The 25,338-nt window shown below is 56.5% G+C and overlaps 1 protein-coding gene across 2 annotated transcripts in view; it reads right to left on the reverse strand.

The window, feature by feature from the left end:
- Nucleotides 1-13,655: 13,655 nt before the first annotated feature.
- The window catches only part of HIP1 (huntingtin interacting protein 1), a 70,527-nt gene continuing 58,844 nt past the window's right edge, over nucleotides 13,656-25,338 (reverse strand). For both annotated transcript variants that reach the window (XM_032789683.2, XM_032789682.2), the window contains 12 exons: nucleotides 24,639-24,725; nucleotides 23,796-23,903; nucleotides 23,570-23,706; nucleotides 23,095-23,205; nucleotides 22,388-22,446; nucleotides 19,590-19,683; nucleotides 18,362-18,462; nucleotides 17,933-18,038; nucleotides 17,187-17,310; nucleotides 16,863-16,924; nucleotides 16,523-16,634; nucleotides 13,656-15,825 (listed from right to left, as the gene is read on the reverse strand). In XM_032789683.2, coding sequence (XP_032645574.1) covers nucleotides 15,815-15,825; nucleotides 16,523-16,634; nucleotides 16,863-16,924; nucleotides 17,187-17,310; nucleotides 17,933-18,038; nucleotides 18,362-18,462; nucleotides 19,590-19,683; nucleotides 22,388-22,446; nucleotides 23,095-23,205; nucleotides 23,570-23,706; nucleotides 23,796-23,903; nucleotides 24,639-24,725 — 1,112 coding nt within the window. In that variant the 3' untranslated portion in view covers nucleotides 13,656-15,814. The remainder of the gene's footprint in view (nucleotides 15,826-16,522; nucleotides 16,635-16,862; nucleotides 16,925-17,186; nucleotides 17,311-17,932; nucleotides 18,039-18,361; nucleotides 18,463-19,589; nucleotides 19,684-22,387; nucleotides 22,447-23,094; nucleotides 23,206-23,569; nucleotides 23,707-23,795; nucleotides 23,904-24,638; nucleotides 24,726-25,338) is intronic.

The following is a 25,338-nucleotide window of genomic DNA, read 5'->3' on the forward strand; positions in this document are numbered from 1 at the left end:
GGGGAGACCAGCAGGAATGGAAACACCTCCATTGCTGGTAGGTTTCCTGCTGGGTAAGACACCAAACAGGTCAGCTTCGTGCCTGAGAACCATCTAGGAATCACGTCCACGGATTCAAAGACAAGGAGCTGGTCTGGTCCAGGGCATAAAAGAAGAGATTATAAAGACTAGGATTGTTTACTTTAGAAAAGAGATGACTAGGGGGGTTATAACAGCAGTCTATAAAATCATGAACATATGGAGAAAGCGAATAAGGAAGTGTTATTTAACCCTTCATGTAACACAAGAACTAGGGGTCACTCAATGAAATTAATAGGCAGCAGACTGAAAACAAACAAAAGTAAGTGTTTCTTCACACAATACACAGTCAACCTGTGGAACTCCTTGCCACTGGATGTTGTGACAGCCAAAGCATAACTGGATTAAAAAATAATTAGGTAAGTTCATAGAGGATGAGCAATCAATGGCTATTAATCAAGATGGTCAGGGACACAACCCCATGTGCCGGGTGTCCCTAACCATCCATCTGCCAGAAGCTGGGAGCAGATGGCAGGGGATGGATCACTGGATAATTGTCCTGTTCTGTTCATTCCCTCCGGGGCAGCTGGCATTGGCCACTATCAGAGACTGAACACTGGCCTGGATGGACCATTGGTCTGACCCAGCCTGGCCGTTATATTCACCTAGGAGCGAGTCTAATGCTTCCCCATCTCGTCCCTTCTTTTCAGCCACCTTAGTTCTACACTGTAGCCCGTTGGCTTAGCAGGCACTGAGTTGAGTTTGATTCGTAAATATGGAGTGTTCCTTGCGGCCCCTCAATGGCAGGAAAGAGGGATGGTTATGACTCTTTAGGTGTTGCTGCAGAAGTGGGTTCAGACAGCTGGGGATTTCGCTGCTTCTAATGCCATAGCACCAAGCGGGGGCTGCGATGGAGCCTGCATTGCAGAGGCTGATGTCCTTGCACCACTTCATGGTCCCTCAGGGGCTGGCGTTTATGGAAGAAATACTCCGCATGGAGCCCCAGGTTCTCCTAGCTCTGCTTTGGGAATACAATCAGAGCAGTCTGGGAGGTACCAAGGCCTTGATTTCTAGGAGGGCTGAGCACCCACAGCTGGACTTGGAACAATTTACCAAGAGTCTTGGTGGGTTGTTCATCACTGGCAATTTTTCTGCCAAGAAGGGATGCTTTTCTCAGAGCTCTGCTCTAGGAATTGTGTTCAGGCAGGTCTCTGGCCTGTGCTCTACAGGAGGTCACACTAGAAGGTCACAGTGGTCCCTTTTTTCCTTGGAATGTATGAAATCGAACTGAAGCTAACGGGAACTGCTGGTTCTCGGCGTCTCTGGAAATGAGGGCACAAATGGCCAGAAACAATCCTTGGGAAGAGGTGCTCACAAGCACAGAAAAGTATTTTTTAAATTGGCCCCGAGAAGGGTTCTGATGTCTCTAAAAAACCCCAAACTGCCACTCCCGTCCCTCCAAAGCAGATTGCCAAGAGCTACAAAGGGATCTCACGAAACTGGGTGACTGGGCAACAAAATGGCAGATGAAATTCAGTGTTAAATGCACGTAGCAAAGTATAATCCCAACTATACATATAAAAATGATGGGGCCTAAATTAGCTATTACCCATCAAGAAAGAGATTGTGGAGTCACTTGCAGTACTCTGCAAATGTTTAAAAATCCTTCTCACTGCCTGTATCATCCTGAACTGCAGAATGCTCATTCTCCAGCTTCAGGAGTCTTAAAAATGATCTCCAGTCATCAATGGGACAGACACAACTGAATAGCGTAGCTATCCTTAATGTGCATCAAGACCATACCAGGGAACTAGATGAGAATAAGATTGCTGACAGTTTCATCCAGAAAGCTGGAGTGAGACATAATGTTTTAAACTGGGACGTTAGTGAAGACAGCTTGTAGGGATTGCAGTGGTTTTAATATACTGTAATTTAGGAGAACGTAATTATGCAGTTCATAACAATTTAATCATTATTAAAATAGTAAAGCTACCAATGATAGACACATTCAGTAACTAGAATATGAAAGACGTTTATAAATATACTGAAAATAGCCCCCCCAACACACACACCTCTTCAAAAGCACCCACTGGCAAAACCAAAAGTCAGTGTCTATGCAGTGACAGCGACAGTTTGCCAGCGCGCTTCTGCGCTGCTGGTCTGGCAGAGCATCAACAACAGACGCCTGGGAACCACGGAGCTTGCTGTTTCCTCTGGCTGTTCAGGAGCCGCGGTGCCTGCCGTGCTGGCTCTCCAGCTGTGGGGCTGAGGACAGGGAGACTTGAAAGAGGAACAAGCTCCCTCTGCGCTATCCGATTTCCTCCCCAGGGCTGCGGCTGCTTGCCAAACACAAGCCAGCAAGTTCAGCCACCCAATCGAGCCGTCCTAAGTTTGCCGAGAGGCAGCGGGGGCTAGCCCCTCATTCGCTGCCACTAGCACTGGCTGACGAACCGCTATCCCGAACGCAGGATGAGGAGCCACCTCCACCGCTTCGTCAGGGCACGAGGTGCAGGTTTCCCCTCAGCCTTTGCTCCTGGCCACCTCCTCGAGATCTCCCGTAGATGTGGTGCACCAGGCCTGCCGTCTCCGCATTGCTGTGGGTGTTGATGTCCCACAGCACCAGCAGCGCAAGTATTGTATTGTATATTCTAACGTTGTTGGTCATATTCAGTCACATCTTGTGTATCAGTTTTTCCCATGTCTTTAGGTTACACATGAATCACAATTAGGTGTTTAATTAGCCTACTTGATACATTAGGTGTTTTCTTACTTTGTGCTTCCTTAAATATTTGAGATATTAATTAATTTCATTCCATAATGTATTTATTTAATTGAAATATGCAATTCAAAATAACAAATTCAACATCTTCTATTTAGGCTCACAGTTTGTTTAATGCTGGTTCTGTAACTGGGGAAAAAGCAATGCCACAACTTATATATAGCGGATTCGAATGTGTTCTCAATAGGATAAAATGTGGTGTCATAAACCTCAGCCATCCCTTTCTGGGGGCCATGGCCGTTCAGGCCTGTCGGCAGCCGTTCCAGGCCCCAGGGCAGAAGGGGACCCCCAAAGCGTCGGGGAGCAATGAGACATGGCATTGATGCTGGCACACAGTCCTTGACTGTACCATCAAAATAACCCTTGGATGGTGGGTGGGGGTAGGTTGTGGAGGCAGAAGATGCTGTATATCTGGCTCTTTGCGCCCTTTGCTTCTCCCACGGGGTGGTCACGTAGGCATTGCCGATAGAAGCCCTGAGGACGTGGTCTGGGCCTCTAGGGTTGCTGGTGATTGTGACGCTGGCAGACTAGGTGCGAGCTCCTGCCAAGACCACAGGCGTTAGCTAAGAACTAACAAACTCATAGCTGGAGACCAGACCTGTTCCCCTGGATGTTAGTTTTGCTCAAAATAGGAATTCGTTTTTTAAGATTGTATTTAGTGTTTAGGCCAGGGGTCTCAAACACGTGGCTCGTGGGCCGCAGGGTGCCCATGGAGTTATTTGGTGCAGCCCGCCAAGCTCCCCTCCCTGCTGTCCCAGCATGCCGCATCCCTGCTCCTCTGCTTAACTCCAGGTGCTTCCCACCACCAAACAGCTGTTTGGCGGCGCCTAGCGCTTTCAAGTAGTGGGGGAGGAGCAGGGAGTCACGCGCTCAGGGGAGGAGGCGGAGAAGAGGCGGGGCAGGGGTGGGGATTGGGGAAGGGGTTGAATGGGGGTGGGAAAGGGGTGATAAGAGGAGGGGCAGGAGCGGGCCCTCATGGAAGGGGTGGAGTGGGGGCAGGGTCGTGGGTGTCAGTGAGTTGGTGCCCATGTGGCCCTCCTGGTGATCTGAGTTTGAGATCGGTGGTTTAGACTAGGAAATGCTTGGAAGTTGCTGCCTGCATTAATCTCACATGTAATGTCTGGATTCCAGGCTGTAAGAACATCTGTAAGTTTTGCTTTATAACTTCGAGAATGTTTGCCCTGAACTTGTGAATCCAGGAACGGGAGTCATCTTCCCCCGCCCTCCTGGCCCATCCAGAAGGATTATCAAAATCGAATGGGCCATCAAGGAACATTGCAATACAAAGGATTGGTTCTTGACCCTACCGCCCCTGGGAAATACAAGGAAGCTCATCTTGTGGACCTGGAAGCTGAATGAAGGCAAGGAAACAAAGTCACATGAACATTTTCCATCTTTCTTTATTGTTTGACTCTCACCGGGCCAAAGCCACCCAACTGCAGCCAGAGCTCCCATGGGTTGCCTTCTGGGTCCACCCTGAAGACACTTTGGATTGACAGATCACAACAACTCCCTCACTCTTAGGACTTAGATGGTAACTCACTGGTGTGTCGATGGTTGCTGGCTTGAACCTGTAAATAACTCTCTGATTTCCTTTTCCTAGTTAATAAACCTGTAGATAGTTTGTTACAGGATTGGCTACCAGCATCTTTGGTGTGAGATCTAAGGTACCGGTTGATCTGGGGTAAGTGACTGATCTCTTGGGACTGGAAACACCCTGAACGCGGGGTGATTTTGGGGGTAAGTGACCATTTATCAGTAAGTCCCGTTTGCCTGGGTGGCACGATTGGCTGGGGAGTGTAAGGGGACTGTCTGTGACTCCATGGTGAGACTGTTGGAGAGATCCAGGCGCTCACATCAGTCACTGGCTTGGTGTAATCTAATGACAGAGCACAGCACCGGCATGGGGCGTCTGCCCTGTTCGTGACAGTCTGCCCGGAGGCTGGCGCTCATGGTCGAGAGCCACTCCAGACAGTGATGTTTCCTCTGTGGGGCATGGTGTAGGTGCCCAGGGTGCAGTCAATGGCGTAAGTGCCCAGGGCTCTCGCTCTGTGGTGTTAGTCTCTGGGGGTGTTAAGATTCCAACCGTCCCCGAAGCGGCCAAGGATGTTGAGGACATGGACCTGCCTTTACACCCTACGCAGACACTGCGCTTTGATGGGATGTGGGTGTCTCCAAATCCCCAGTGACGGGAGTGGTACCTGTCTCTAGAGCTGAGGCAGGCCTGGCAGGGTGCAAACCCCGTGTGCCGGTGCACTGAGAGAGAGCCCTGAAGAGGGGGAACCTCCCTGAAAGCACAACTGTGCTGAAAGAAACGAAACCACTAAACAGAGAGCGCAGGAAATGTCCGAGTGAGCGTGGAAAGGCGGGAAGCCGTAGAACAGCAGGCACCAGGTCTCTGTCTCAAGCCGCAGGCGAGTGAGACAGGACTGAGGGGCAAAGCATGGGGAGCTCTGCCAGGGGGAGACATCGACCCGTCTCCCCCTGGCTTGGCGAAGTGAGCTAAGGACTGTGTGACACTGTGAATATGGAGCTGCTTACCTGTGTGTGGGTGGTGGGGAGAACACGGTGAGCTCAGCCATGAGGGTTTGCCCAGAAGAAGGTTCCCTTTGTTGCATGAAAGGCCAGAGGAAGGCCCTCCCCTGTCCCTCCTTTTTATGGTCCTCCCCATCCTTTGGAGAAGCACCTCCAGCTGGGAGCATGGCACCAGCCAGAGGGCGTGGAGGGGAACCCCAGGCTATTTCTTCGCTAAGAGGCTGATTTTTCGCCTGTGTCCCTTTCCTGCCAAAGAAAGGTGAGTTAGCAGGTGCTGGCCCATTGACCTTGCTTACACCTGCCTGAGGGGGCAGCTTGCCCTTTGTCTTGGAGGAGCTGGCTTGGCCACTCCCCAGACGTGGCACATTTCTTAGTAACACCGCACAGTGGAATCTTAAAACTAAGGCTCCGAGTTTGTCACGGATTCTTATGTTCTTATTCCATAACTTTCTGGGACCTGTGGGACTTCTGCAGCGGCTGGCCCAGGGGCCGCCTGAGCAGCTCGGGCAGCCCCTGGGCCAGGCGGGCTGGCTGCAGCTGGGGCCCCTGCGAGGGTAAGTTGCTCAGGGTTCAGCTTCAGCCCTGGGTGGTGGTGCTTGGAACCTCAGGCTTAAGCCCCATGTGGTGGAGCTTTGGCTTTCTGCCCTGGGCCCCAGCAAGTTTAACGCCAGCTCTGCTTGGCAGCCCCCTAAACCAGCCCACGGCCCCCTGCTCCAGAACCACTGCAGATCACTAAGGGCCTGGTAGCTCCCTCTGAGTCGTCCCTTATTTCTCCGTAAGTCCTGTCGATTTCAGCAGGACGAGTCCAGACGTTGTGCTCAAGGCGGGCGAGGGGCTCAGGGAGTGTCCCTATGGAGGAGCGGGTTTAACGCTGCTCTGTAGCCCTCACCTCACCTCTCCTGTGTGTGACATGCTCTCAGCTCTGCCCCGACCCTGTCAGCAGCAGCACCGGGGACAATCGGCCCCCAGATTTAAGGGCCCACATATGTCCTGAGGAACCCGAGTGTGACAATTTTGGTCCAGTTGTTTGGTGATTTTTTTTCTTCTCCAATAGTTGCCTTATTTAAATTAGGGATTAGGCCTGGCCAAAGTTTTTCCATTGAAACTGGTTTCTGATGGAAACTGACGCTGTCAAGTATGACACGTTTTTTGCAAACACTGTCGCTTCCCATGCGGAAAAAATTGGTTTTGGTTGAAACCCTAATCACTCAAAGGCCAAAATAATGTGATTTGGAACTGGTGCTGCTGGGCCTCCTGGGAGTTGTAGTTTTCAGTTTCCTCATGGGGGCTGGGCTCCCTGCCTACACTCCATCTCCCATGAATTTTCTTGAATTTTCACTGGGCATTTCTGCCTCCTCCTCCGGCTCCACTGGCTGCTCCCTGGTCTCAGCTCTGTAACCTGCCCCTTTCCTCTCCTTCACGCTGAGTCCACAGCCTCACTGCGCTTTCCTGCTCCTTCCGCCAGCCGCCGAGTGCGTTCAACCCTCTGCCCCTTCCCAACTGCCAAAGAAAGGGGGGAGTCCAGCCCCTGCTGCTCTGAGGCCCAGCCCCCGCCCTGCCCACCCACAGCAGAGGGGCGAACATTATCAACTGAACTGCCAGCCCCTGGCCCGGCCCAGGAGGACAGTGCTGGGCGCTGCACTGAGACTGGCTGGTAAAGCGAAGGTTCTGGAGGTGCCAGGCTGGTCTATGGGGGTATGAGACAAAGAAGGAAGGTTCTCTTAAGAACCTGTTTGTGCCTCAGTTTCCCCTAAACGCTGCATTGTTACTCAATGGGGGCGGGAAAGGGACTCGGCTCTTGCACCAGGCTAGGAGACATGGGTCTGGGTTGCACCTAGTTGGCTAGGCCTTAGTCCCCATAGCAGTGGACTGTTTGAGAAGACAATGGCGAACTCAGTCACCAGGCCTGTGCCCCCAGCACCCAATGGGGTCTGGATTTCCCTTGCTCTCCGCAGGAAGGTTGAGCAGCGCCCCCAGCTGGAGAACAAAGGACTGCAGAGGTGGGAGGAGAAGAGTTGGCTGCTGGAAGGAGGTGGGGCTCTCACACGGAGCCTGACCAAGGTCAGAGAGAGACACGGAGCTTGCAGAAAGGGGGTTGCTGCAGCCTGGCCGGGCTCTGGGCAGACCCTGCTTTACCCGTCAGAGCTCTAGGCCACCCTGAGGGCTTCTCCCGGGGCTGGGTGCTGGCTCCCTAACAAACCTGCTGCTTGAGTGTCCCTGCCAGTGCTTCCTGAGATGTGACGAAGTGGGACTGTTTTTAACGTTTCCTCTAAATACTGAGTGCCTCAGTTTCCCTTGTGCATTTCTTAAATCTCCAGCATGCATAAATTGCTGACACACTCTCTCCTGGCCTTTCCCCCCCCCGCCCGCCCGCGCAAGGGGATGGCTAAAGGTGAACAAAGAGATAAGGTGACCTCCTGCCCCGGGAAAGGAACTGAGCAGAGGAAGGGCTGGAGGGGGTGTCAGTTTGGGGCTGGCTGGGGATGAGGAGTGAAGTGCAGACGTGGGGGTCTGGCTCACGGCCCTCCAGAATGGACCTGGCCGAGGGGTCCGGTTCTCTGTACCTACAAGCTCTGTTTTAGACCATGTTCCTGTCATCGAATAAACCTCTGTATTACTGGCTGGCTGAGAGTCACATCTGACTGCGAAGTGGGGGTGCAGGACCCTGTGGCTTCCCCAGGACCCCGCTGGGATGGACCCGCTGTGAGAAGCGCATGGAGGGCAGAGGATGCTGAATGCTCCAAGGAGACACCCAGGAAGGTCGAAGCTCCGTAAGCTTCTTGCCCTGAAGACAGTCTGCTCACAGAGATGAGACTTCCCCAGAGTCCTGCTTGGCTTGGTGGGGAGCAGTTCCAGAGCATCGGCCGGGGACTCCGTGACAGGTGCATGGATCCCTGAACGGATGGGTCTCTGCAGGGCTCTGTCTGCGGGGTGAAGCGAGATGCTGACAGCCCAGAGGTGGTGAAGCCGCGTGACTGACCTTGGAGGAAGAGGGAGATGCCTGGGGGCTCTGGCACAGTGAAGGGGCCTCCCAGGGACTGTTCCAAAGCTGGGGGCAGAGCCCTGATCCTGCAGCTCCCTGACAGCAAGCACCAGCTGTTACTGTGCCCTGGTTTAAATACAGGGAACGATACAGAGCCTGCAGGGAGAAAGGAAGAAGCCAGCACCTTTCACCTGGGGAGGTTCTCACCGGCAAACCAAGCCCTTGGCTCTGTACAAGTAACAGCAGAGGGGCCCATGGGACGCAGGACACCCTGCGCTGCTGGAGGAAAATGCAAACACTGGCAAGGCCTTCACCCCCAGGACACGCGGCTCCTCGCCCTCAGCTTCTTCTGGGAGGAGAGAGGAGCAGCCCCTCTGAGGCTCCCTTGCCCTGCTGGGGGCTCCAAGCAGTGGATCCTGCTCACCTCTTCACCCCCCCACCTTGGAGATGCCCAGGCCACGAACGAGGGGTGGCACATCAGCCTCAGTAAGTGTCCTGGTCTCTGCTGCTGGCCCTTCCCCACTCGTTTAGTCCCAAGACGTTCACCCACTTCCCTGCTCTTGGGCAGGGCCAGACAGGGAGCAGGGCAGGTTGCTGGGGGTGCACAGCAGCATTGTCAGGTTCGTCTCTTTCCCAGGGGATCCTGCCCCACCCTGGGTGAAATCCTCATGATGGTACCAGGTTCAGCGAGAAGGGAGCACACAGCACCCTCAGGGAAACCAATGCCTGCAGCCAGGAGGCAACAGCCTTGTGAGCCAGACCCAGAGCTGGAAACGGGATGCAACTCAAACCCGGCACTGGTTAGGTCAGAAGGTGAAATAACGTCCCAAGCCCAAGGAAATGACCCCACTGCAGTGAACCTGCAGGCTCAAGGAGATACCTGAGCTGGAAAGAGCCCTTATGCCTCCCAGCTAATCCACTGCCAGAGGACTCCTCGCACAAGAACCCAAGAGGTGTGAGCTAAACCCCGGGAACAAGGATGCAACAGAAGAGTGAGGAAGGGACCCAGTAGTGCCGAAGTGAAAGGGAGGCACAAGGCTGGAGCTGGCTCCCCCTGACCCCCAGCTGCTGGGAGATACGGGGCCTCCTGTGTGACTGCAAGAAATGAAGCCCAGCCATTTACGCAGCAGTGGCACTGGGTTACGGCCCAGAGGCCCCTGCCCCTCGCTCATAGCTGCAGAATGCTCCCAGCAGCTGTGGCCCCCCAGGCAGGTCTGGATCCTGTTGCCAACAGAGGCAGGGAACCCCAAAGGCAATTATGCAAGGAGCTTTCCCAGAGGGGAGGCTTCCTGGCTCCGGGCAGACAGTGGGTGGCTCATACGCTAAAGGCTGCATGTTAGCAGCCTTTGAACATTTATACCTCAGCTCACAGATCTCTGGCCCTTCTCATTATCCATGTCAATGTACAGTCTGTAAGCATTGGCCATGCGGCAGTCAGTTCCACAGGTTAACGATACACTGGCTACAAATGTCCATTCAGTGGTTTTAAACACGCTACCTTTCTGGTTTTTGTATGAGCACCTTGCATGCCTGCTTCATCTCATCTTTCTCCTTCTCGCCCAGTCTTTTCCATCTCCCTTCTCATGTGCTCAGGAAATGAGGGGGCCAGGCAGGGAACATAATGACTACTTCTTAAGGGAGGCAGTGTTGCCTAGTAGGCAGAGCAACGGGCCTCAGGAAGTTGCGTTTAATGCCCAGCTCTGCCACTGGACTGCTTGCTGACCTTGGGCAAGTCACTTCCCCTGTGTCTCAGTTTCCCCATCTGTACAATGGGACTAAGCACACTGACCTCCTTTGCAATCTATGAATGAAAACTGCTATGGAAGGGCTGGATACTATTCTCACCGAGGACTTTTCATCTGCAGCAATCACAGGGCTTTACAAAGAAGGGTAGAATCCTGGTCCCCATTTTAAATATGGGGAAACTGAGGCACAGAGACATAAAGATGTTACTTGCTCAAGGTCACCCAGCAGAGCCAGGACTAGAACCCAGGTCTCCTGAATGCCAGTTGTGACGTTGTAGCCTATACAGTTTTATAAAAAGATGCTAATGAGTGAATATAACGTAACTGGAACATGCTTCATGCAAAAGGTCTTGTGTAAGGTATCATTACAAAGCTAATTGTCTACTGAGTAGGATCATCCTATGTGTATAAACGTATCATTCTTGTATCTGAAACTAGAAATATGAAACCTAACTCTTGAGGGCCTATTGTAATTATGCAAAGTGTGGGCCATTAATGGTGGCTTGGAATCTTGATGACTCCCATTAACCAGGACAATTGACTGCAGATGGCTCTGTTTTACTGGTAAGTCTTCCTGTAGGCGTGTGTGCTGGCAAGTGGGTAATGTGACATGGGATCATGTCACCTGAACTGGATCTATCTTTAATTTGGTGCTTTTCCATTGAGACGGAGGGGTGGGGTGTGAACCCAGAGAGGGACAAAGGATTCCCGCCTTATGCCATAGATATATAAAGGGGTGGAACAGAACAAAGGGGGCTGCAATCCTGGGAAATCCCCTAGCTACCAGCTGCGCTGGAACCAGGGCTGTAGCAGGGGAAAGGATTGTGCCCAGACCTGTGTCCAGTCTGAGGGGAAAAAAAAAAACATACTGAAGTATCTCTGAGGGTGAGATTCTCTATATTCAGATTGATTAGACAGATTTGCGCATTTTATTTTATTTTGCTTGGTGACTTGCTTTGATCTGTCTGTTACTACTTGGAACCACTTAAATCTACTTTCTGTATTTAATAAAATCACTTTTTACTTATTATTTAACCCAGAGTCTGTATTAATAATGGGGGGGGGGGGAAGACAGCTGTGCACATCTCTCTCTCAGTGTTATAGAGGGCGAACAATTTATGAGTTTATCCTGTATAAAACGGATTTATTTGGGTTAAGACCCCATTGGGAGTTTGGGCACCTGAGTGTTAAAGACAGGACCACTTCTGTAAGCTGCTTTCAGGTAAACCTGCAGCTGTGGGGCACGTGGTTCAGACCCTGGGTCTGTGTTGGAGCAGAGGGGCATGTCTGGCTCAGCAAGACAGGGTGCTGAAGTCCCAAGCTGGCAGGGAGGGCAGGGGCAGAAGTAGTCTGGGCACATCAGGGGGCAGTTCCCAAGGAGGGTTCTGTGATTCACCTGCTGTCACACCAGTGCACTCTCCTTTAGGCCACGCTGCCTCCCTTTGGCGACCTGCAGGCCTGGCTACAGAGCCCCTTTTTCGCTGTATTTTTTTCAGCTGTGGTGAGCAGAACAGCCCATAATATCCCATGTGACGCCACACAGAAAATGCGTCGCAGCCCGAACAAGCCACTTCAGTTGTACCCCAAACTGAACAGGATGCTGCAGAGCGACTGCCACTGCTGGGCTGAAAGATTTATTTAAAAATAGAGACACACAATCACCATCTGAGACCATGAACCCTCCCTCCGTACAATCATTAAAAGCTCTGCTGGCAGCAGCTGGCTGCCCGAGCCCTGTGCGGGCCAGACGGCGCAGTGAACTGGCAGCTGCTCCGGGACCTGCTCCCAGGGACGCTCAGTCACCCAGGCTCGGGACACTTCAGAAAGGGACGAGGGAAAGTCACTTCACTTGGAAACAAACGTTGGATTTCCCCGAGATTCATCTGAGATTCCGGTCAGCCCCCTCTGCCCCCATCCTGCCGAGAACCCGTCAGCCCCCCCCATCTCCGCCGCCCAGAACCACTCCGTCAGCCCCCCACTTCTGTCCTGCTGAGAACCCCTCCTGTCAGCCCATCTCCTCCATCCCCTAGAAACCCTCCATCTGCCCCCACTTCTATCCTGCCGAGAACCCATCAGACCCCCTCCATCACCCAGAACCCCTTCATCAACCCCCACCTGTCCTGCCAAGAACCCCTCCCATCAGCCCCCCTCCTCCTCCATCCCAGAATCCCTCCATCAGCCCCCCACCTCTCTCCTGCCAAGAACCTGTCAGCCCCCCTCCTCCTCCATCCCTCAGACCCCCTTCATCAGCCCCCCACCTCTGTCCTGCTGAGAATTCCTCAGCTCCCCTCCTCCACCATCCCCAGAACCCCTCCCATCAGCCCCCCACCTCCTCCACCCCCCAGAATCCCTCCATCAGCCTCCCACCTCTCTCCTGCTGAGAATCCATCAGCCCCCGCCCCTCCATCCCTAGAACCTCTCCATCAGCCCCACACCTCCTCCAACCCCTCTATCCCTGCTCTTCCTCCTGGCTCTGTCCCTGTGTCACCAGCCTGGAGAGCTGAGGTAGCTGGGGTTGAGCTGCCCAGGTGGGACCCCGCCCCAGCCGGGGGGAAGGGGGTGTAAGCATGCCCCCACGCCTGCCTGCTGCAGCTCCTATTGCTTCGGAGGTAGTTGCAGGCCAAGGGTGCTCCTTGGAGCTGGGGCTGCATTTGGTCTGTCGGCCTGCAGCGGGTGTGGCGTGGGGGTGGACCATGATGACATGGAGACAGTGAAAGCACCAGGCACAAAGCCCTACGGGGCTGGGCGCCCCTGCAGGGCAGGGCCATAGCACCACATGGGCTCCGTCAGGAGCAAGGGTTAGTGTTTAGTGTCTCAGAGCAGAGATCCGGGGCTGGGGCCGGCGCGTGGCGGCTTACGTGGTGAACACCCACAGATCCACATGCTGCCTGCCTGAAGGCTGGGGCTCTGTTTTCTCCTACACGGGCACAACAGGCGCCCAGACTGGCACGTGGTGCCACACGCCAGAGCCAGTGTGGACAGAGGCTGGGCTGTCCCGGCTTGTCCTGCTATGGCTTGGGCTGGGCCATGGCTGTCAGCTTAGCTGGAGGCGGCTGGGCCGTGGCCGGCTCCTGAGAGAGGGGAGCCAGTGCTGCCGGGTGACTGGCTGATTGACAAACTTCAGTCCTGTTACTGGCCAGACAGTAAGAGCGCCACTCCCAAGTCCCCAGGCATCCCGTGCAGATCCGGCTTAGACCTTCCCCAGGGCCCGGCTGCAGCCATTGCTGACAAGGGGTAACAGTCACGTCCCAAAGGGACAGACTCAGTCCCGGGGGGTGGGGGGGCAGCAATGGCTTCCATGGATCTGAACACAGACTAGGTCTGAGTTGGGCCCAACTATCGCTACTGCTTGAACCAGCTGGGTTTCAAATTAGACACTAGGGACCAACTAGGTGGCAACCCCATCCCAGCCAGAGGCATGCGAGACCGGGCACTGACCCGCAGCCACTGGCCCTGGCAGAGGAACCGGCCACACACACCCGGCACTGACCCGCAGCCCCTGACCCTGGCAGGGGAACCGACCGCACACACCGGGCACTGACCCGCAGCCCCTGACCCTGGCAGGGGGAGGGAACCGGCCACACGCACCGGGCACTGACCCGCAGCCCCTGACCCTGGCAGGGGGAGGGGAACCGGCCACAGGCACCGGGCACTGACCCGCAGCCCCTGACCCTGGCAGGGGGAGGGGAACCGGCCACACACACTGGGCAGCCACGGGCCCTGGCAGGGACAAGGGGACCAGCCACGCACACGCAAAGCCAAATTCACCTCCACATCTCACAGCAGTGGGATTCCCACGGATGGAACTGGTCGCGATTTGCATGAACTGCCCCAGTGCAGCCCAGGACTGCCCGGCTGTGGTAGCAGGGAGGGTACTTCACTGACTCCTTTGTCAGCACTGGCTGAGAGGCAGGGCCTGAAAGCCCCCTCCCTGTTAGCAGAGCAGGACGGTGTTCTGTTACTGCTAGGGAAGACTGTCCCTCCATCCCCGGTGGGGGCTGCCTGAGCAGGGACGGGGGAGGATCTCAATGATGGGGTGGTCATGTTCTGAGCAGCTGGCTGGGCTCCCAGGGAGGGGTGAGCTCAGACCCCCACACTGAGCTCCTCAAGGAGTTCAGCGGGGAGCTGAAAGGACCCCGGGTTGCCTTTGGATTCGCTGCCTCGAAAGGGGTGAAATGACACAGGCCCCCAAGCGGCTTCAGCCTCCTCTGCCCCGTCTAGAAGGGAAGGGAGGTGTTCCCCGGGGTCGCGGCTCTGCTCCCATCCCTGGCTTCCCAAGCAAACCCTACAGCAGCTCTCCAGGCCATGGGCTGCCCCCGCGGGCTCACAGTGCCCAGATGATGCCCAGCTGTGCACCAGCATGGAGGGCAGAGAGGCAGCGAAGGGGACCGTGCTTGTTCCAAATTCTAGAGCAGCCCCCGGAGGGCACCGAAGGTTAGTCCAGCACCAGCCGCCTGCAGTCTGCACCAGCCATGCTGCTCAGATCAGTGAGAACTGGCAGCTGGGTGCAGGCTGGCGGGAGCCAGAGTCCAAGTGCCCCTTTCCACTGCGCGGGGATCAGAGCCGCGTACTATCCGGGGGGGCGGCCCGGGTAACTCTCCCCACTGGCAAAGGCAGAGGCTGGGACGGAGCAGCAGGATCTCAGAGACGCCTCCTGCTTGTGCCGGGCCAAGCACCTCAGTCAGTGGTTTATTGCTGGCACTAGAACAGTGATCTGCTCCAGGCCCCAGGCTGGGACAGCTCCCTGCTCCTGGGTGGGGCTGGCCGGCTCCCAGGACCAGGTGAGGAGCTCAGCGGACCCTCTTCCATGCCGTCAGGCCGAGTCACCGGGGGCTCAGGGGCGGGCGCTGCTCTCTGCTTGGGGGAGTGTCTCCGCAGCCCATCCCCGACCGGCTGTCTAACACATGGCTTTAAGGGACCAAGCTCCCCCAGACTGCATGCCGGGGCTCTGCTGGCAGCTCGCCGCGGCTGGAGGCCGGCTGCCCTGGGACGGCCCCGTTCCAAGTGCAGTAAGACACTCGCGGATGAGGTGTTATTGTGGCACGCTGGCCCTCTTCCAGCAGTGAAAGGCACTCGTCGTCCACCCCCCGGGTGCAGCACGCCCCCCACAGGCTCTCAGCTGCATAGGCCAGCTTAGAACAGCAAGTGGGAGCGGGAGAAGGAGCGTGGGGGTGGGGAGGGCAGTGTGCCCAGCACCAAGCCCAGAGCCCGCCTAGCCTCGCCAGCAGGAGAACCGGCTTGGCTGCATTTCCATGCCCTGCCCAGCGTGACACAGGCGCCGTCTGGCGGGGGGCTGGAGAAGCACAGTGGGGTCAGAAAGCCCTAGCCCCCCCCCCCACCAGATCGGAGCTGCTGTCGCAAGGGCACAGGGTGCGTCCTGGCTCGTGTCGCCGAGGCAGAACCGGTTCAGAGTCTGTGCAAGAACGAACCAGGGCCTACAATCGGGACCCAAAGCAGCTGCACTAAACACGTGGGCAGAGTTTGTGTCCTGTGGCCGCGGGGAGCCAGCGCTGCCATGGCTGGGAGAGCCTTGCTCCGGGCACTTCAGGCCTCCGCACTTTCTACTTGCCCAGTCGAAGGTGGGGCAGCTGCCCGGCCGGGTGCGCTGGAGGAGGGTCCTTGGGAACGCAGAGGACATGTGCTTCAAGGCGGATTTTGCACCGGTTTATTTTGTATCTTCAGAAAGAGCTGCACCAAGCTGGGTCACGGCCAACTGAAGGGGTGCCCGCCGGTCGCTGATTCAGGCGTGGGAAGCTACTCTGCAGCTGGAGGGGGAGGAATGCCAGCAAGGGCAGACAGAGGGTCAGAGGGCTCTGGGACTGGGGAGAGAACAAATACTATCCCTGCCAGGCTCTAGGGACTTCTCCTCAGAGGAAATGCATGGTCTCCTCAGCCACCGTCCCTGCCCCACTCCCCACAGCACCCCCTGCTTGCAGAGGCAGGACCGGAGTAGCCAGGAGTTCCCCACAGCCAGCTCCTGCCCCGCTCCCCACAGCGCCCCCTGCTGGCAGAGGCTGGAAGGGAGTAGCCGGGAGCTCCCCCACAGCCAGCTCCTGCCCCGCTCCCCACAGCGCCCCCTGCTGGCAGAGGCTGGAAGGGAGTAGCCAGGAGTCGCCCTAGCCCAGCTCCCACAGCACCCCAAGAGGAAGTCTGTTTTGTGGTGTAATTTCGCAGTGCCATCTAGTGGGTTAAGCAAGGGACGCAGACACTCCTGGGTGCTACTCCCAGCTCAGACGCTTTGGGTGGCCCTAGGCAAACCACAACCTCTCTGCCTCAGTTTCCTCCATGAGGACTGTGGGATAATGATCCCTGACCCCCCGCATCCCGGGGCGGGAGTTTTCCGGCTGCCTGGGCTCTCGCATCTCATTGGCTTCGTGCTTGTATCAGATTTCTCCAGGGTAATCCTCCCAGCTGGTCTGCTTCCTGTATACTTCCCTGCCTCCCGCATCCCTTGGCACTTACCGTCCTCATCCCAGCCCTCCGCCACGCCCGCTAGCTTATAATGCTTCTTGCGGAGTTCTCCCAGCTTCTGGCGCTCCTTCTGCAGCTGGTTTTCCAGCTCCAACACTCGCACCTAGTGGGGAAGGGGAACGCCTTCTCATCACCTAGCCCAGCAGCTGGGCCTCCTCTGTCCCACCACACATCTCCCCATCCCCACCCCGTCCTGGCCCGAGCCCCCTCTGAGCCACCCTCAGCTCCCCAGCAGCATGTGTGTCTGTCTGCTAAACCCGCCCTCGTTAACGCCGAACAGGCCAGAAACAATGGCGCAGATGTTAGCCAGCCTGAGAGACGATGCCCCTACCTGCGAGTCCATTTCCTGGCGCTTGATCTGAGTTAGTGTCATGCTGGAGAAGTCCATACTGTCTGCAGGGGAAGAACAGACAAGTTGCAACCATTAGGAGCTGATCCCCAGCGCCCAGGACTCCCCTGGATGCTGGGCTGAGAATACCGAGCGGGCTCCCCAGCCGACAGATGAGCACACCGAGAGGAAGGATTGGCCCGATGGGCGAACAGAAGGAGACACTGAAATGGGAGGGGCTCTGATCTGCACAGCGGCTGGAGACGTGACGAGCCCTTTAGGGAAGCTGGGCAGAGATTTCCCCATCCAGATGGGCCTGGCACTCACCTTTCTCCTCAATCTGAGACTTCCCTGACTTGGTGGAGGCTACCACCCCAGCAGTGGCCTGGTTGACTCCTCGCGATGCCTGCCGGAGCTTGGCCAGGTTAGCACTGTCCTTATCCGCTTTCACCTGCCGGATCAAAGAGAAGGGTCACGCTCGCCTCACACAGGGGACGGGCCAGGAGAGGAAACAACCCGTTTGCTGGGGCCGTCTGATCACAGCACTGCATGTTCAGTGCTCCGGGGGGCTGCGCTCTGTGCCTACGGCCGCCAGGAGCCGAAAGCCACGAGAGTGGCTAGCACGCAGGGCCAGACCGAGGCCTGCACTGAGCTGCGGGGCTGGGGGGGAGTGGAAGGCATAAAGAGCCTCCTCTTTGCACAGGTGCATGGAGAATTGATCACCAAGAGCAAGGATAGTGTGGGGGTGGGACTTGTACCGCTAACTCTCCACCCAGGGGGAGGAGTCATGCTGCCAGCCCCACCCCCTGCCCCAGGGGGAGGAGCCGTGCTGCTAGCCCACAGTGAGTAGCTGAATTTGGGGAGCAGAGGGGGTTGGTGCTCTCACTTGCTTGCTCCTGCATCCATGCTCTGAGCATGGGAGCTGACCAGGGGACAGTTCACACGGGTCTCAACTGGCCACTCCTCCCACCCCCACCACTGGAGCCGCCCTATTGCAAGCAGGCCAGCCAGCCAGCACCCCACACATAAGACCAGGCTGTTTACAGAGGAGAGTGCCTGGGCAAAGCTCCTACCTTGGAGGCAGCCACCAGCTGGGCAGTGCTAGCCGCGATCTCATGAGAGCACACCATCAGCTCCTCGAATTTGCCTTTTCCTTGCACTACCAGGTCAGCGGCGTCACTGTGGAAGGCAGCAGATGGAGTGGCTGGGACCCCAATGTGCAGGCTCCACCAAAAAACCCACACTCTCACCAGCCTGGGCAAGGGGATGTCACTGTGGCACTCAGCTCCCCAGAGCCGAGGCACCAGCAGGGCACAGGCCTGTCCCCAGCTCTCTGGCAGCAGTTCACTGGGCATCACATGGGAACTCTTGGGAAGGACTCAGCCAGGACTGGCACTGCACTTCCCAGAGACTTCACACTTTCACCGCCCATCTCAGACCCCTGGTTGTCTCACTCACAGTCCCCACAATGTGAAGCCGCCGCTGCTCCAACGGGCACTTACACCATGACGGTGGCTCCCCAGCCCACGGCTTTGGATGCGGAGATCAGGCCCTCCGTCCAGCGGGAATTCCTGGCGTAGAACTCCTTGGGGGACGCCGCACCCTGTCGTTCAAAGGAGAAACACCCAAGGGTCATGCATGGGAGGCTGGGGAACGGCAGATGCAGCTTAGTCACTCTGGCCCTGCCTTGTCCCTAGCCTGCGGGGATGGTGACTGGGCTGGGGAAGAGCACCATGGTCGAGGAGGAGGAAGAGTCAGGAGCTCCCAGAGCAGCTAGGGCGGAGGTTTGTGGAAGAAGCTGAGCAGTAACCCGGGTAGGGTTTATGTCCCAGACGCACGGCCCCAGGAGTGAGGACTCCATAGACAGCAGCCCTTCCATGGCAGTGGGGAGGGGTTTACAGCCTTTGGTTCTCTGACCTGGCCTACAGTTCTGCTCTCACTCTTCCCCTCGGCCCTCCTGGCCACCCAACCCCTGGATCTGCTTCACTCCTCTTCTAAACCCCTACTTGCTTCTCGGGGGAGGTCTCTGCCCCGGCTCAGAGCAGCATGTCATCTGTCAGACCCTCAGGACCCAGTCCTGAGCACCCCACTGCCACTCACAACAGGAGACTCAGTGGAGCCAGGGAACCTCGCCCCAAATCGAAGGATGCTGCGAGCCATGGAAAGACGATGGTGTCCATTGCCAGTGGTTACCAGTGGCTGGCACTGGTGCCCCCAGCTGCTTCGGCTGCTACCGTAGGTCTCCATCACTCCCTTAACGATAAACGTCTGCTGGCTCTGTGGTCATTCCATTCAATTGCATTCAAACTCGCCACGGCTGGGGAAGCAGCTGCAGGGCAGGTCTGGACCCACACAGCTCAGGGCGGGGACAGGCTCTGACGGGCACAGCAGAGGTCTTGGCCTCGCTCTTTGGGAACCGGATCCCTCCCAAACGTCTCTGGAGCCTGAAGCTGGCCATGTTGGAAAGTGCCTCTGGGCTTCCTGGCTGGTGCCCCCCACTTCCGGTAGCTGTCTCCATAGCTACAGGGTGTGTGGAGCTCACTCCCCCAGATCTTGAGGAAACACCTCTCTCTGGCCCTCTGAATCAGTGGCCTCCAGCTACTGTGGAGACCCTAATCTGCCCCAGCTGCAAGAGAAGGCTGGGAGCTGGTGTTAGCCACGGAGTGACTGACACAGGGCTGCCAGGAGCAGCTCTCCCAGGGGATGCATGCTAGCGAGTGCCCAGCTTACCCTTCCGCTCTCCACAATCTCCCTTTGGAGGTCCTTAGAAGCCAGGACTAGCACCTGGATAGCCTGCATCAGGTCTGTGCAGGAGCCCAGAATCCTGCAAGAGAGAAAGGCAGCTCGCGAGAAGGCAGGGACCAAACAAGCTAAAGAATATTTAGCTAAGTTAGATGTAATCAAGTCGGTAGAGCCTGATGAAATTTATCCTGGGGCACTGGAGGAAACAGCTGAAGCAATTGTCGAACCATCAGGATTATTTTTGAGAACTCCTGGAGGAGAGGCCCCCCGAGGACTGGAGAAGGGCAAATATAGCATCTGGCTTTAACAAGGGGAACAAAGAAGACCAGCGGGATTATAGACCAGTCAGCCTAACTTCAATACCTAGACAGATACTGGAACAAATTATTAAACAATCCATTTGTAAGCGCCTAGAGGATACTAGGGTTATAAGGAGTAGGCAGCATGGATAAATCATGCCAAACCAATCAAATGTCCTTTTCTGACAGGGTTACTGGCCTAACAGGGATGGGGTAAGCAGTAGATGTGATACATCTCGATTTGGGTCAGGCTTTTTACATAGTCCCATGTGACATTCTCCTAAGCAAACTAGACCAGTGGTTCTCAACATACCTACCCCTTGGGGTACACAGAGGAATTCTTGATACATCAACTCCTTTAGTTATTTGCTTAGTTTTACAACAGGCCACAGAAAAAGCATGAGTAAAGTCAGTGCAAACTAGAATTTCATACAAAAAAATGAAAGTAAACGATTTGTCAGTACTGGTGTGGCTGTGACACTTTGTCTGATTTTGTAAGCAAGTAGTTTTGAAGTGAAGTGAAGTGAAACAAACCAGACTCCTGAAAGGCGTACAGTAGTCTGGAAAAGTTGAGAACCACTGACCTTGAGAAATGTGGTCTAGATGAAATTACTATAAGGTGGGTGCACAACTGGTTGAAAGATTGTACTCAAAGAGTAGTTATCAATGATTTGCTGTCAAACCGGAAAGCATATCTAGTGGGGTCCCGCAGTGGTCTGTCCTGGGTCTGGTACTATTCAATATCTGCATTAATGACTTGGATAATGGAGAGGATAATGGGGAATTATAAAACCTGCAGATGACACCACGCTGAGAGGGGTTGTAAGCGCCTCGGACAACAGGATTAGAATTCAAAACAAAATGGAAAACTGATGTGAAATGAATAAGATGAAATTCAATAGGGGCAAGTGCAAAGTACTGCACTTGGGAAGGAAAAATCAAATACACAGCTACAAACTGGGGAATAACTGGCTAGGCTGCAGGATTGCTGGGACGCACCAGTGGTTATAGTGGAGCACAAACTGAATATGAGGTAATGTGACGGAGCTGTGAAAAAGGCGAGTATCGTTCTGGGGTGGTGTATGTTAGACCGAGGAGGTAATTCTCCCTCTCTGCTCAGCACTGGGGAGGCATCAGCTGGAACACTGAGTCCAGGTCTGGGCCCTGCGCTTTAGGAAAGATGTGGACAAACTGGAGAGAGACTAGAGGACAGCAACAAAAATGCTCAAAGGTTTAGAAACCTGACGTGTGAGGAGATGTTAGAAAACTGGGCTTGTTTAGTCTGGAGAAAAGGAGACTGAGGGGGACTTGATACATTCTTCTAATACATTAAGGGCTGCTATAGAGACCAGTGCTCAGTCATTCTCCATCCACTAAAGGAACAAAAAGAAGCAATGGGCTTAGTCTGCAGCCAGGGAGACTTAGGTTCGATATTAGGAAAATCTTTCTAACTCTCAGGGTGGCTAAGCTCTGGCACAGGCTTCCCAGGGAGGCTGTGGAATCCCTGTCACTGGAGGGTGGACAAACACCTGTCAGGGCTGGTCAGTGCAGGGGGCTGCACCAGAGACCTTCCAGTCCTACATCTCTACAACTAGGTAAGAAACTAATTCTCATTCGCTAATTCCCCTCATGGCTCCACAGACTCCTCTCCCCCAGCAGCTAGACTGACAGGAAAGACAGCGCCCATGGGGCTCCTCTGCTGGGCACAGCTCTCCCAAGCACTGCCCACTTGGAGGGCGAGCACCCAGCAATGTCACCCTCCCTACACGATAGGCTCCTCAGTGCCCTCTGGCCTCAGCCCATTGTGAGGGAGAAGGGCTCCGGCCGGCAGGCGCTCCGGGGAGCGCGCTCGTTCCCTTGGGGTGCAATTCCCCATTGGGTCGAGGGTGCCCTGCATGGGGAGCAAACCCACAGCCAGTGCTGCCGGCAAACACAGGGCTCTCCCTCAAACAGCGCATGAGAGATCATGGCTACATGCCTGGCCGCGTGGGCATCGGGGCTTGGATACTGTGTGCCTCGCGGCGGTACCAGTGCTGCAACACAGGGTGCTGGGCCTGCGGGGTGGGGGGAGCACGCTGCCCCCCGACAGCCTCCCCACTTTCCCTGGAACATAGCGAGGTCGTGGGAAACCCCAAGCGCGGTTGTCTTTATTGCAAGCACCGCTGGCCCCTCCCCCCACTGTTCCTCCTGTTGTATGTAGCATCTCCCTTTGCTTTCGCTACTTGACTGTGATGTTTTAATGGTTTTACTGTGGCTCAGCATGAATCAGCCCTTGCACCGCGATCACAGGCAGGAGCCCTCCCAGCCCTACTGGGGCGCCAGGCCAGGGCCGCAATCCCTGCTTGCAGAGGCAGGCAGACAGTCCCCTCGCAAGTCAGTGGCGGGCTCGGCATTAGAACCCTGCAGTTCCTGTGCTCACGGCACCAGCCCACAGAGCCGCTCTGACTGCAGACAGCAAGCAGGGGTAGAGCTTGGCTTTGTACTAACCTCTCATTGACCTCCAGCTTGACCCCGGTGTCCCCAGCCCGAGACTTGCTGAGCATATCCTGTTTAGAGCGACAGAGCCATGCTGTGAAACTCACGGTCAGGGTGTGCACGTGCGTGGACACCCAGTTACACAGGACAAGGCAGATCCTCATCTATCACCAAGCCCACCCACAGCCCCCCTATCACCCCACATGGGGACCAGCTCCAGGCGCTGTGACTGAGAGCCCACGGCAAGGGCCTGCAAGCCGCATTTCCTCGCCCCACTGCTCTCCTGCAGCTCGACCTGCAAGCGCTCTCCTGAAGTGATGGCACCGGGCTGCACACCTGCCCAGAGCTTGAGGGGGCAGGAGATGGGTCTGGAGCAGCCCTCCAATGGCTCCAGTTCTGCCAGTGCAGCATTAGCCTGTGGTGCCCGGGCCCACAAGGGAACATACCAGATTCCAGCCTCTGACACCACCTGGCTGCAACATCTGGCTGGTCAGAGACCTCCAGTTGGTGCAGCTCCTTGAGAAAGCAGGAGTCTGGGAGGCTCCTGGTGGGTGGTGCAGCTTTCGGCTGCTCAGTGTGGGCTCTGACTGACTGGAGCCTTCCCCATGGCGTCTGTGTGACCCTGGGGTTGCTAGTCTGAGTCACTGCAGAGCAGGGGTTGCTGCGAGTGAAGCCGCACAAGGAATAGCCCCTCCCGTCCCCCCGCCCAAGCCACTCACCTCTATCCTGGCAACTGCCGTCTCGACAGCTGCTGACGTAGCTGCCATCTCCTTGTCCACCAGGTCCCCCAGCTCCTCCTGCTCAACGTCCAGGCCTTTGGGCCGAAGCTCCTGGGAGGAGAACTCGGGAGAGTGAAGGGCTGAGCAGAAAGGGGCAGCGGAGGGCTGAAAGGCAGGTCACACACACTGACACAGCCCCCAGCCTGCCAGGGCAGCCACCTCAAGTCAGAAGGTGATGGGGAACAGAGCAGGGCAGATGCCTATCCCAGGAGTTCCCCTCTTGGACCGTATCTCTTGCCTCTCTCAGAGACCCTCACCCCCACCCAGAGGGATCCTCCCAACCCCCTGCTTGCTGCCCACTGCCCACTCTGGAGCATTCAGTCTCCTATGGCCCTGTCCCAGGCCGCAGCCGCGACAGGCCCCGCTGCCCAGAGAGGGTGTGTCTCCAGCTCGTTCCAGCCCCCAGTCCTCTCACCTCTCCAAGGGCGCTGATTCGGCTCAGGCAGTTTCTGACGGCGGTGCAGTCGGCGCCCCCCAGGGAGGCCTTGTCTTTCAGGGCACCAAGGTAGTGCAGGGCCTCGCTCCCGCACTGCTTACACATCTCCGACAGCACTGAAAGCAGGCCGGGCAAGAGCCGGTGAGGAAGGCAGGAGAGCCCAGCGGGAACAGCCCCAACCCCTTGCCCCAGTGGGGATACTTACGGTCAGCAGGCTCCATAGGGACCATGTGGGAGGTGGCACTGCCCTGCAAGATGGTGTCACTGATGAGATGGGCAAACAGGGCCACGCATGGCAGCAGGCTGCTTACATCTGCGGGCAAAGGAGACAGAACGGGGAGATGGCCTCTGCCAAGTCACTGGCCACCTCAGCATTTCAACCAGCCCCATCGCTGCCCTCTCAGTGTCTCAGGCAAACAAGACTCGCAGGTTTGAGAGTCAGATTCAAAGGGAGCTGAGCAGGTACGTTCCTCACTCCCTCCAGGCACCAGAGCCAGGCGCAGACCCAGCCCTGAGCTCACTTGCTGCACCTCAGAGATCCCCTTCCCAGGACAACGTCCGCAGCAGCCGTGTGTGCACACGCTGGCAAGCATCAGGCCAGTACAGGCACGGAGGGCGTGTGCAGCCCCAGTGCACGTGGCCTCGCTGCGTCCTGGCTTTGGGAACTACAGCCCAGCCCCCCTTGACTCAGTTTCCCAGTCTGCACTGCAGCTGAGCTAGCTGCTGCCCTGCTGCGGCCAGGGGATCCTAGGGCTGCTGTTGCTTTGCTTCTTGGGTACTGCGGGAAGGGGGAAGCGTCAAGTGCATCGTGTGACATGCTGAGAGCAGGGCTCCAAGGGAGGCGGCTGGCCCGTGGGCTGCAGGGTCTGAGGCTTGGCACGTCCGGAAGGAGGGAGGGTGGGATCTTCTGGAGGGATCCCTGTGGAAGCCCCCACCGTTCGCACTGCCAGCACTCCTCAGCCCTAAGCAACCCTTGGCGATGGCGGGCAGAGAAAGGTGCATTGTGAGCCCGCAGTGAGGGGGCTCAGGGCCCCGGCAGCTCTCTCACCTGAGCGGTTAGAAAGGTATTTGCCATGCGCGCCCTGGAGCCGCTCTATGCAGTCGGAGGCAGCCAAAGTTCTGCACAGGAGATAATCTGCACACACAAGAGAGACCCAGAAGGAACTCAGTGGCCTGCGCAGAGTCTGGGGCTACACACAGACTCATCCCCTGCCCATCTGTGTGATGCCAACACTGCGTAAGGGGCTCCCACTCCTGCCCCCATGTTACAAGAAGCCCCCTGACTGAGCAGTGGAGAGTGCTGCCCAGAGGGGCTGAGCTCGGCTCTGCGATCCAGCCCCTGGTTCGCCAGTTACACAATGAAACCCCCTTAAAACCAGAGGAGAGGGAGGCAGCACGACACGGCCAGTCGGCTCCAGCTGGGTGCATGTTGCTCCTGCCACCCGCCGGAGCAGAGCACAGCACTCGGCGTGGGCGCTCTGGAGCGATGCCCTTCAGGGAGTCTGCCCAGCTCTAGGAATACTGGACTGCAGTGCACTGGGGCCCTTTCCAAAGGCAAAACATTTGCTCTCCAGAAGAGTTACTATGAGCCCTGAGGAGCTGTCGCCTCTGACAGGGCTCCCCAGTGTGGAGTAGGGGGGGCTCCATCACGGGAAGGGCGATCACCCCAACCTTCCCTGCAAGCTGGGGCAGAATATGAACAAAGGGCTCCTGGGAACCCCCAACCCACCCCTGCTCCTGGCCTCCCG

This window comes from Chelonoidis abingdonii, chromosome 20 (assembly GCF_003597395.2).
Source record: "Chelonoidis abingdonii isolate Lonesome George chromosome 20, CheloAbing_2.0, whole genome shotgun sequence".
In the NCBI taxonomy this organism is placed as follows: Eukaryota; Metazoa; Chordata; order Testudines; family Testudinidae; genus Chelonoidis; species Chelonoidis abingdonii.